The sequence below is a fragment of the Procambarus clarkii genome, chromosome 79 (genome assembly GCF_040958095.1).
Source record: "Procambarus clarkii isolate CNS0578487 chromosome 79, FALCON_Pclarkii_2.0, whole genome shotgun sequence".
NCBI lineage: Eukaryota > Metazoa > Arthropoda > Malacostraca > Decapoda > Cambaridae > Procambarus > Procambarus clarkii.
Window position 1 is genome coordinate 22,784,983 of NC_091228.1, and position 12,544 is coordinate 22,797,526.

Below are 12,544 nucleotides of genomic sequence, written 5' to 3' on the forward strand. Positions count from 1 at the left end.
ACCAACGATATTGGAACTGGTTTACTCACGTATGTTAAGAGTGGATTAATCTGTAAACTAATTAAAAATCACAGGAGTGATAGTATACATTACCAAAAATTCAAATTACAAACTGCAAATAGCCATTTCCTACTGTATAACATATATGGACGATGTAGTGTACTTAAAGCAGACCTGCTACCGAAACCTACAGGTAACACAGCTATGTTATGTATGGGTGACTTTAATGCTCGTCACACTGCTCTTGGTGATGTTCAGTGTAACAATAATGGAAGGGTCTTCTTGAAATACCTTACTGATCATAATATTACTGTGTATGATACTGATAAACAGACCCATTTATTGGGGGGGGTAGACTGGATTATGTGATTGGATACAGCCTAGCAGATAGCAACGTCAACGTTAAGCTCAACCCAGAGCTAGTAAGTGATCATTTTGCAATATATTGTGAATACAATGTGGCGGATATTAGGTCCAATCCTCATCCTAGGGTTAAAATTAACATTCCAGACAATCTTAAACAGCACTTTAAGGCTTATGTACATAATTGGTACACTGGGTATACACCTGTATCAGTGGACCACTTTTACAATGATCTTGTCAGTATCATTACCAGTTATTATGATACCTGGGTTAAATCAAGAAAAAAGAACACTCGTTCTTCCTCATGGACAGAGGATCCTATTATTATTGCAGAGCGAGCTAAAGTGCTTCAGCTTGCTGACTCTTATAAACGAGACAAAACACCTGACAATTTACTTGCATTCCTTAATGCCAACAGAGATTTTCGCGAGCTTAGGGTCAAGTTAAGAACACATATTGGGAACAATTCCTACAAGGTATCAATAGAACCAGAACATTATCGGAAATGTGGAACAAAATTAAAAACATTACCAAACCTTCAGCCCCAGTTCAGCTTCATCATACTCCTGCAGAATATGCTGACATGCTCTTAGCTCAATGATCTAGTGCCTCACAAATTTCTTTCTTACCCCCAGATATACAGCAGCATTTAAATAATACCAACATTAACAGAAACTTTAATATTGAAATAGCACGTTCCTCACCAGATTTAACAGATCAGTTTGCTATAACCCCCCTTTGAATTGACATCAGCATTAGGGAAACCTAAACAAACTGCCCCTGGTGAGGATGGTATAACTTATAACACCTTGAGCTTACTGAATGATGTCCCTAGCCACCCTCTGCTTGACCTCTATCAAATGAGTCTCTCGCAAGGTATCTTGCCAAAGTAATGGACACAAGGTCTCATAGTACCAACTCCTAAGCCTAACTCTCAAAGATTCAGACCCATTTCCCTTACATCTTGTATGTGTAAAGTCTTGGAAAGAATTGTTCTCAATCGTGTCATGTTTCAGGTCAAAGAAAAACTGGCCCCAAACCTATATGGGTTCATGCCCAAGTGTAGCAGACAAACATGCTTTGCTGAATATTTTGTAAACTCCCAGGATGGGACACAGGCAGCCTTTATTGACCTAAAGTCAGCTTTCGATGTAGCGAATGGCGAAATAATATTAGAGCAACTTGCTGAATTTGGAATCAAAGGTAATCTTCTGAGTTGGATAAAGAGCTACCTATCCAACAGGCGTGCTAGTGTCCTATTTAAAGGAGTTAAAAGTACAAGAGCAGATGCATTCAAACTAGGAACACCTCAATGTGGTGTCCTAAGTCCTATGCTCTTCAATATACTTATGCACAAACTTATCCATGACATACCTGTACAACCTACGGAAACTGTTATATGTTATGCTGATGATATTTGTATTATGGCACACAGTAAACCAAGGCTACAAGTGTTACTTGATGAATTCTCCAAGAAAGTAGTAGAATGTGGCCTCATAATCTCTGTTGATAAAACAAGGGTTCTTATTCCCCATTCTCTTCATGTTAACTATACTATTATTGGAGTGCCCTTGGAGACGTGAGAGTCTTGTAAATATCTTGGAGTCGAGGTTAATGATACAAATCTCGTCAGCAACCTGCGCAAAAAACTAGTTGAGCGTCTTAAACCTCTCAAAACTCTTGTTGGCAAAGGATTTGGCATTAACATAAAATATGCTCGTAGTTTTTATATTGCCTTTATACGATCTGTTGTTGATTATTATGCCTTGCATCTTCTTAATTTTTCTCCTAAACAATTACAAGGCCTAGATGTAGTACAGAATGATGCCATGCGCATCATCCTGGGTTGTCCTAGAACTGTCAGAATTGTTAACATGAGAAAGGAACTAAACTTGCCTTCCATTTACGAAAGAATAGTTCTACTTAGTACCATGTTTTGCGCCAAAACTTTGAAAAATAATGGTCCCTCCAGCTCTATTCAAATTAAATTGAGATCCATTCTAAACAATTCTGACTGTTCCCTCAATCCACCGCAAAAAGCTCCCTACAGTGTGTGGCTTAGTAGTTGTGCCTATAATCTTCAGAAACTGAATGTGTGTCTCTTAAATCTGATAAAACTGTTCACTATATTCCCCCTTGGAAAGATGTGGAGGTCTCTCTGCATTATACCCCCATCAGTGTAAAACAAATGTATAATACTGACATATTGAGAAGTATAACATTAGAAGCTATTGACAGTCATCTTCAAATTCTCAAACCGACTGAATCCTACGCCTTTACTGATGGCTCTGTGCAGTTAGGCACTGGCAGAACAGGTTGTGCATGTGCAGTATATAAAGGGAATGAAATGATCATGACTAGTATACAGAGATTGAACAACTGGGCAAGCACGACACAGACCGAGCTATTGGGCATTTATCTAGCCACTGAATACCTTAAGCTCAATGGTGGTGGAGTTATTTTCTGTGACTCTAAAAGTGCTCTGCAGTCCTTAAATAACCCATCACAATGTATGTCGGAAGTAGCTTGTAATATTAAATGGAATGTAATTTTTGCCAATGATAATAACTCTTGTATAAAATTTGTGTGGATCCCATCCCATGTTGGAGTTGGAAAACATGACTTTGTAGATCGATTGGCCAATGAGGCTTGCAGGAAAGAAAACATTGATTATGACTTTGGACTATCTAATGCAGTTATTAGAAACATACAAATTAAAGAAATTAATTCAGATTTAGAAGAACTAAGAAATGCCCAGAGACCTGAAAGCTGCAGTATTAAAAGTTATGACAAGTTTTGTAATACAGTAATAGGTATTTGTATGGTCAGCACAGTAACCGAACCAGGCAATGTGATGTAGTCATTGCGCGAATTCGCCTTGGCTATAGACACATCGGGCAGGTTAGTGAGGCTGAGCCACTACCAGAATACTCAGATTGTAAACTCTGTGATAAACCTTTAATGCATTCACTAGAACACTATATTGATGAATGTGAAACCGTAAAGGACTTTAGACCTCCTGGCCTCTTGTACCACCAAATGTGCAACTATTTTATTGACTCAGGTGTTCTGGACGACATCCTAACAATTTACCCAAAACTTGCTTGTCCATTTTAAAGAATCAAGAACAATTTTTATTTTATATTACTTCTAAGCTGCATCACTTATGAACCCATCCCTGCCCTTGTGTGGCAGTGCACAATAGAAAGTTTTCACATATCCATACATTAAAACATTGATTGTAACCATGATATATATGTGCTTCAGCCTACAGTTTAGACCTATTGTCTTATGTATGACCCTCTGTCCTGCGTGACAGTGAATACCAGCATTATCCTCACTTTAATAAGACTATCAAAATCCTCAGATTAGGCAAAATTGTAATTAATTTTGCCAATAAAGATGTTAATAGTAATAAATGCCATCGACCTAGCCAGGCACCCTGAAAGGTAAGCATCCCAAAACAAATCCCTAATCTGGTTAAGAAATTGCTACTGCGAGCCGAAATAGTGGACAGAACTCCCCAAACAAAAACAAGCAAACGAGCATGACGTCACCACATTGCCGTGCCATCATCTGCTCAGCTCCCCCCTCTCCGGGTGGTTGAAGGAGTAGCCCCAGACCCCTCGTGCCGGCTACCCAAAACCCCAGTTCTGAGGCTGGATATCACAAACACGCAAAAAAATGCCGACCGGAGGGAGGGTTGCCGTGGAGCCTTCGAGTCTCACCCAGAAAATGGTGTTTCATTACATTCAATGCTGGTTTTCTGGGGGAAGCCCTTACGGATCCCTTGAGCTACTTACCAAAAGATGAAAACAAGTGGGATTTATCCGGGAGGCGGTCGTTGCTCGCCCCTCAACACAAAGTTGAGACAACTGGCTGCAACCGCCGACCCAAAGTGACACAAGCCCAACTAGGCCTAGGAACATTTACCAGGTAACGCACAGCCATGACCCTGTTCGAGCGCCAAAAACCCTGTGCCCAAATGTCAGCCCAAGACAAGTTACCAAAAACAGTAGCAAGCGCAGAAAACTTACGAATGTCATGGACACGGGGATAGACCGCAGGCTGGCTGGACTGAATAACCCTGCGGGCGACCTGGAAGACACGAACCTGGGAACAGGGAAGAAGGGAAACCGGATAAACCCAAAGCGCATCCCCCGGTCACACAGGCAGTGGCACGCAAATAACAGCAGAGAGCCGCAATCAGACAACACATGATGCACTCCTGGACTAGCCAACAAAGCATCAACAACCCAAGGACCCCTCCAGAAAGCAGCAGTCTCATTCTTCACCAGAAAAGAAGGAGACGGCTGCAACCAAACAAACCTATCACCAGGATCAAAAGAGCATAAACCCCTGCACCAGAGGAGAGCATGAAGCTCCCTGACCCAACCCACAGAAGCCAATGCCAACAAGAAAAGAGCCTTGGAGAAACAATCCAGAACTGAAGGGGCTACAACAAACCGAGGAGAGGAGAGATAAAAAGAGCACCCAATCCAAGGACCAGGATGGCTCAAGTGATGCATGAGCAGGCTGGAGGTGAAACAATGCAGGACACAGCTTGCAAAATGGCACAGAAGTAACATCAATACCGAAAGCAAGCTTCAGGGGTTCCGCCAGCGGCGCACGACGTGAGGCGACAGTATACAGCATAAGATGACGGTCCTGAAACAACCACGAAAGGAAGGACAAGACAACCTGAACAGAAAGCAAAGTACAGTATACCTAGGAAGTGACAAAAAGAAATGGAAGGACCGCCAAGAAACTTCATACTGCCGCCGAGACGAAGCACACACATGGGACACCATCAACGTAGCCACCTGATCACCATACAAATGGTGATAGACCCTGAGTTAAAAATACCAGATGCAAAGACTCAAGGAGATGATCAAACCAGCCACGTAATGGACCAGACCGATTATCTAAAAGAAGCGGAGCCAGGGGAAAACCCCTATGTTCAGACATCGAGCAAGCAGCGCCTGAAAACAAGGCTAGGTTGGCCACCAAGGAACCAGAAGAACTACTCTTCCCTGGTAAGTCTCCAAGTGAGCTAGAACCTGGAGTAACAGCAGAACTGGTGAAGAGGTACAGGTAACCTCATCTCAACCAGTCATGCCGAAAAGCATCGATCCCGACGGCCTCACAGTCGGGGTAGGGTGCCACTTATACCGGGAGACGCCTCGACCACACTGAAGCGAAGAGGTCCACTTCTGGGAGCCCGTACATTCGATAGAGCCAACTGAATGAGCCGGCGTCGACCATCCATGCAGAGGACATGGAAATGAACGGGGCAGGCCATCCATAGACGCTGGACAACCCCCACCCCCCTGGATGTGAACGACCAGGAGAGCCAAACCCTGAGAACTTAGCAGACGAGCCACCCAAAACGTCCAGCCCAAAAAAGCCAAGAATCGCATCGAACCCACTCGGTTCAGGCAATGGACTACGGGGGAGCAGTCTGAATGGAGCCTGATTGTCAAACCCACTGAAGCGACATTAAGCGAATAAAGTGACATCGAAGCGAATAAACGATTATCCTTAGTAAAGGAAAGCAACTAACTGGACTCTGTTTAGATTCAACTAAATGTGGAGATATTTTTGTGGCTGCCTGTCAGAACACGCAGTAGGAAGGATTTGGCAGAATATTGCGCATTATAAAATCATGATTATGGTTAATTTTACAAGTTAGTAATTTTTAGTAACTACTTGTGGTTAATACAACAATGATGTATTATAATACAAAAATGATGTATAATGGTTGGATAATTTCTAACACCAAGGGCGGGGTAAATGCCGAGCAGCTAGAATCCCCACGGAAATGGTTATCCCTAACCCACCAGGGAAGGAACCCTAACACACAAGGGCAGTACTCACAGGGTGCCTAGGGAAGGCTGCCCCTAAGCGCATGCAGCCCCAGCACTGATGAACACCTGGCCAGCACACACAACAACACTGCAGAGGTCGCCACGAAGGCAAAAAACTGCCTTAGAAATCGAGGCCAGAGATGTCCACCCTAGACCACATTAGCTAACAAACTGGAGTGCTGGATAGCTGGCGCGTGGAGGTACAGCGATCCCTCCTCCCCCTATCGGGAAGGGGAGGGGAGGGCTGCGCGGACGAGCGACGCAGCAGAGGAGTGTGATATTTGCTTGTTTCCTTTAGACTGGAGGGAGTTCTACCTCTATTTTCGGTTTTTAGTTGTCATTTTCTTACCATGTGGGGTTTGTTTTGCCTACCTCGTATGCCTACCTTTCTGGGTGCCTAACCCCGGTCGATGGCAGATAAGGAAAACCTCCAACCACAGGGGGGAGGTTTTCCCAGGGCCATTGGTCCCTGCAAACTCTCTGAAGGGGCCAAGGTTCTTGTTCGTGGTCCCTGTTAGGCCTGAACGCCATAGACTAATGCCCCGGTCTAATATATTACACATTAGCCCGATAGCTCCAGGGAGCCGAAGGGGCTTCCCACAGAAAAGTACCAAAATTTCATCCTCATAGTATCCTACCTTGTGCTTCAAATTCTCACTGTATCTTGTACTACCCATTTCCCCAATATTAGTACTTAAGACATATATAACACTCAGTTATAAGTGTTATAACAATATAAATTGACAGAAGTGATATGTTGATATAAAATTTTGCTACCATTTACTTTTTCATCTTACCTGATATGTTAGGTTAAGGACCTGCCCGAAACGCTGTGTGTGTTAGCGTACAAATACCAATCTTATGTAATCTCAAACCCATTGAACCTTCTTGAAATTGTAAATATAAATTATTATTATTATTATTATTATTATTATTATGTTAACATAGCTCAGCTGACTCTGGCGTTGCCCCCATCCACTTTCACTGCAGACACAGTTGAGCAGTCCCTTCCCACTGGGGATGCCAAGCCCTCACTTTCACAACAATTACCTCACTCTGATCCTGGTCTGTTGGACCATGTGCATCTGTACCAGTTATCGGGCAAACAATGAAGATCTACTCTGGGGCCCTCATGGCTGGCCTCTGGCTGGGGCTATGGGGGAGCCCGAAGGGAGAGGGGGGGTGTCCTTGCCCTTCCCCAAACTCTTTCTTGAGTTAAACAGCCGCTTCCTGGGAATGTGTATGTACGCGCATTTGTTTTTGGCTGTGGGTAGCTGAGAGTATGATGTATTCCAGGGGCTTATATTACTAAATTTCAGTAGGAGGCTTATTTTTATAAGCATAAGCAAGTGTTTAAGTTTCAAGTCAAGATAAGGCACTTGCAAAATTATGCATGAAAACAAGGCAGTAAAAACATTGAAGAGCTGGAAACAATAAAAATAAAATTATAAATATTTCTACTTAATACTCACATTAGACTGCCATTTCCATTTGAATTTTTGGATGAGGCTTATACCCAACCAATTCAAAATCTTCAAACTTGAAATCATTGATGGACTTAACATTTCTCTTTATCTTTAACATTGGGAAAGGTCTTGGTTCTCTTTTCAGCTGTTCTTCTAAAGCAGAGCTGTGGTTGGCATACACGTGGGCATCTCCCAGGGTGTGAACGAACTCTCCAGGCTGCGAAAACAAGTCAGGTTTTATGCACATGTTATACAGTACCTAGAAAAGCTTTCCAATTAGTTTAAGAATGAATGAATGGTAAAAGCTTTGGCATGTGTAGTAAAAGTGTTTTATCTATCGTCCCTGGCCGGAGTTATTGTTGTACCGGATGGATGCTCGCTTGACTGTTATTGTTTTGGTGACCGGTAGACTAGCTGTGACTCAAGTACATTGGTTGGGCGCATCCGATCCCATGATCGTCGTCGCCCCTAAATCAACACAACAAGTACATTGGTCGGTGTAATGTCTTAATTTCAGTTTGTTCTAGCTTTAGTTCATATGCAGTTTGCTTATTGTTATAGTGAATAGAAAGTGCTTAAACAGTATATATGTATTGTATATTATATGGCTTGATATTATTGCAAGATGTAACTGTACTGTAATTATTTGATCACTAAAGCCACAAGTCTGGCAATGTGTTTGTTTACCTTAGCAGGATACATAGGAATTTACAGCAATGTGAAAACAATATTTATTGGCTAGTACTGTAGCAAGAAAATGGGTAACTGGTCTAAAGGAAGGTGGTGACTTTAAAATTATGAATAATATAACCTTTCATCTATGAACATGTTAATAGCAAGCAATGCATCCTTCAATTTAACCATTTTCATTGTCCTCATAATCAACAACAGATGATCCACTACTGTTGTTCATGAGAACCAGGAGCTCGGTATGAGTCCTCAGCTTCCTCATATACAACAGTGTCTCAAGATGACTTGATATGCGTTGTGAGTACCAAGGGTTCAAATGAAGATGCAACAAATTATCTTAGTGAAGATTCTTAACATTGAGGCAAAATTCTTACAATTTTGGAGCTTTTGCTGATGTTCAGCTCTTAGCGAGGCATATTTTTTGAGACGATACAAATTTTTGAGGATACTCTTAACTCATTTTTCTTTTATCTATGAAAGTAAAAATGGAAATGTTCGTTTGTTCAAAATCGCTAATCTCAGAAGGTTCTTCACCGATTGCCTTGAAATTTTCACACAACATTCCATTCGCATCCGAGCGGGTTTTTTATATACATACAGTACTATATAGATGTCACATCTGTGACGGGAAAAACATGCTTTTTTTGAAAAGCTGTCTTTTTCGTGTGTTTTTCAAGCGAGGGAAATTTTCAAAACCTCTTTACCGATTGCTTTGAAATCTTGACACAACATTGCATTCGAATAGGCGAGTGTTTTTATATACCTACTATATACATGCCTCACCTGTGACAGGAAAAAATATGCTTTTTTGAAAAAAAGTGCCATCTGTGGGACGTATGAGCAACACACGCAGTAATCTCCGAAAGTTCTTCACCGATTGCTTTGAAATTTTGACACTACGTTCCTTTCAAATACGTGTGTGTTTTGATATACCTACTATTTAGATGCCACCACTGTGACAGGTAAAAACATGCATTTTTTTAAAAACAGCGCCATCTGTTGCACGTAAGAGCAACATACGTTATACAAGATATGTTACGATTCAAATTCAATGTTTCCGATTGCATTGATAAGGTGAATTTTCATAGATTTTGATTTATTTTCATTTTGTTTTAATTATTTTGTGTGAATTTGCATTGGAATTTAGCTGTATTGTTTACCATACCGTTCATTTCATGGGTATAGTTAATTTGTTTCTTTTTTCATTGTGTTTCATTACATTTTTTTAACTGTTCTTATTTTTCAGTGCAATTGGTGATGAAATTGAGCTGTGTCGATTGATCCGCATTTGAATTGAAATATTTCATTAGTATTTTTGGTTTTTGTTTCGAAAACAAGAAAATGGACAACACGTTTATTTCACAACTGCAAATGGGCAACAAACAGCTATGAATCCACCGGCTACAACAACGTTAACTGCTTTCTTCACGTTATGTCAAAATGACACGTTTGCTAAAACACTGCTGTATTTGGAAGTGCCTACATATTACGCATTTTTTTATTGATATAAAAAACCAAAATACAAAACAGGCAACAAGGAAAGAACAACATAATGATACAAGAAACGTGCCAATGAATGAAACAATACTACAAAAACCATGTAACATACTTAATGTAAATACAAGGAGGCACAGGAAAGAGTACAAAATGCAAACAGCACATGACATAACACATGGCACAGGACACAAATACAACATAAAAAAGGCATAATTAATAACAACAAATAGGAACATAAAGACAACCACCCCATAACACAGAGGGGTGTTAAACATAATAATATCACGGACTCCCAAAAACCCCACAGAGAAGAGCACAACAGTACACAAAAGGCAGGTGCCATATACAAAGGAGCAATAAACACACAATATAAATAGCATAAAAAGTACAAGGAATAAAATATGCACAGAACGAAATAATGAAGCACACACACAACCCACGGAACAAACACAAGGAACAACAACAACACACACAACATGCCCGCCACCCCAACACACGGGGCGTGAGCAAAGCATACCACACCAAAACACACCCAGCCAAGCAGAAGCCCATGCAGAAGTCAGGAAAAAAACACACCCACACCAAACGCACGACATCCACACGCTGCACCTGCAGAACATCCAACAGGCCCAACTGGACCGCAAGATCATTCAAACCCCGGATGTTTAATAATGCACATACAACAGAGGGCGCCATCTGAAGAACCTCAGGACACCCCCAATCCCAAACGACCCCCGGGGGGAACACCGGCACACCCCGTGGGAGCCGCACCTGCAACACCAGGAGAAACCACCCGCTGTACCCCAGATGACGACCTAACATTGACGGGCGGACGAGGACACTTCTGAAGTTTCAAGGGGGGTACACCATGCGACGAATCGCACCAAACCTCCGACGCCACCATCCACTCTGCCCCCGCCTCCCCGGAACCCACGTCAGCAGCACCGCCTCCCACACCGCCAGACCCCTCGGCCGATGGAGGAGGAGGAATGGAGGGAGGAACACCCACCAAACCCACACCACATGAAGCCTCGATCCCAGGGGGGCCTTGCTGCGTGACATATCCTTCAGAGCGAGCTTTCGGCGAGGGGCAGAACTCAAAGATTCCACGTGAGGCACATCACCAGCAACAGCAGATGGGCGCCCCACCGCACCAGCCTCAGAAACACCGCCGGGCGCAGATACAGGAGTCATGGGTCCCCCACCACCCCCAGCCCCGGGAAGTACACCGTCCCCAGCACAGGGGTCACACCCCATCTCCACACCAACATCAACCAACGCCACGGACTCGCACGGATCTCGATCAACACCGACCACCACACAGACTCACACAGACGAAGATGCAAGCACGACAGGTGAAGACACTCCACCAGGCACATCCACAGAGCTCTGACCATCCAGGGATGGCCCACTCCCCAGCAAGCGCGGAAAATTCTCCTCATGGAACACCGACGGGTCCTCCGTTCGAGGAGCATGGCAAACAGCAGTGAAGTGACCCTCCTCACCACACCTGAAGCAGGAGCGAGTCTGGCCCTGGTAGAATACCCACACGTAGAAGCCACACACCACCACCCGGGAGGGAATAGTCCCAGTGAGCCTCATGCGCAACGTACGCGCACCCATACGGAGCCCCTGCAGCCGTCCACCACGTAGAAGGTTGAATCGATGTCCCGACACCACACCAAATTTGGCGAACACAGCACACAGCTCTGTTTCAGGGAAGTTTACAGGCACACTGTGGATGCTCACAAAGGTCAAGGGCCCCCACGGATTTGAGACCTCCAAGGTCACAGCTGAATCGGGAATAACACGTGACTGCGCATCCCAACGACGCACAAACTACTGGTAAATAAGTGACGTGGTGAACGTCACCGCCACACGGGTATGCGAAAGTTTCTCCAAGCCGAGGAGATCGGGGATATCCACACCAAGTACGTCCAGTAGGGCAATCTCCACAAGAGGCCAGTCAACAGGGGCAGAAAAGTCAAGCTGGATAGTGTCAACACTGTGAACACGGCCACCTCCAGCCGCCGCCATTACCACCTGCCAGGGCCCCAGCCAGCGGCCGCACCACACCTCCAAACAATGAACCACCACTCAGCAGCGACAGGCAAGCACTGGCAGGTCAAACCCAACGTCAGCGCCCTCCGGTGGCAGAGCGGCGAATCATGTATTACACATGGAATGCCAGCAGAAAATCATTTGAACGACGTAAACGAGGAGAGAGAGTCGACGGACAACCTGGCAAATTCAAACAAACTACGATAGGCAGACTGTACACCGTGCATTCCAATCAAGATGAATACTTCTTTTTTCGCGAGCTGTTGGTAAATGTGCCCGGTCCAACTTCTTTCCAGCAATTGAGATTTGTCTGCAACGTAACACATGCCACTTTCCGTAGTACATGTCAAGCTCTGAATTTATTGGAGAACGACCGACACTGGGATGTATGCATTAATGACACGTACAACACGTCACATCCAAATCAAATTCTTTCATTGTTTGCAATCATATTGACCACCGGCTCTCCTCCATCTCCAACAGAGTATGGGAGAAACACAAATCACACGTGGCTGAAGATATTGTCCGTCGAATACGCAAAGAAAATTCAAATATGAACATGAATTTCACAGCAGAAATCTACACCGAAGCGATGATAAT

General features: G+C 43.6%; 2 protein-coding genes across 5 annotated transcripts in view; both read right to left on the reverse strand.

The window, feature by feature from the left end:
- Positions 1–12,544, reverse strand: part of LOC138357609 (small ribosomal subunit protein uS12) — a 428,441-nt gene that overhangs the window by 253,830 nt on the left and 162,067 nt on the right. The window lies entirely within an intron of this gene.
- LOC138357606 (thymidylate synthase-like) overlaps positions 1–12,544 on the reverse strand; it is a 79,090-nt gene that overhangs the window by 4,820 nt on the left and 61,726 nt on the right. For all 4 annotated transcript variants that reach the window (XM_069314590.1, XM_069314589.1, XM_069314591.1 and 1 more), the window contains exon 7: positions 7,703–7,913. In XM_069314590.1, coding sequence (XP_069170691.1) covers positions 7,704–7,913 — 210 coding nt within the window. In that variant the 3' untranslated portion in view covers position 7,703. The remainder of the gene's footprint in view (positions 1–7,702; positions 7,914–12,544) is intronic.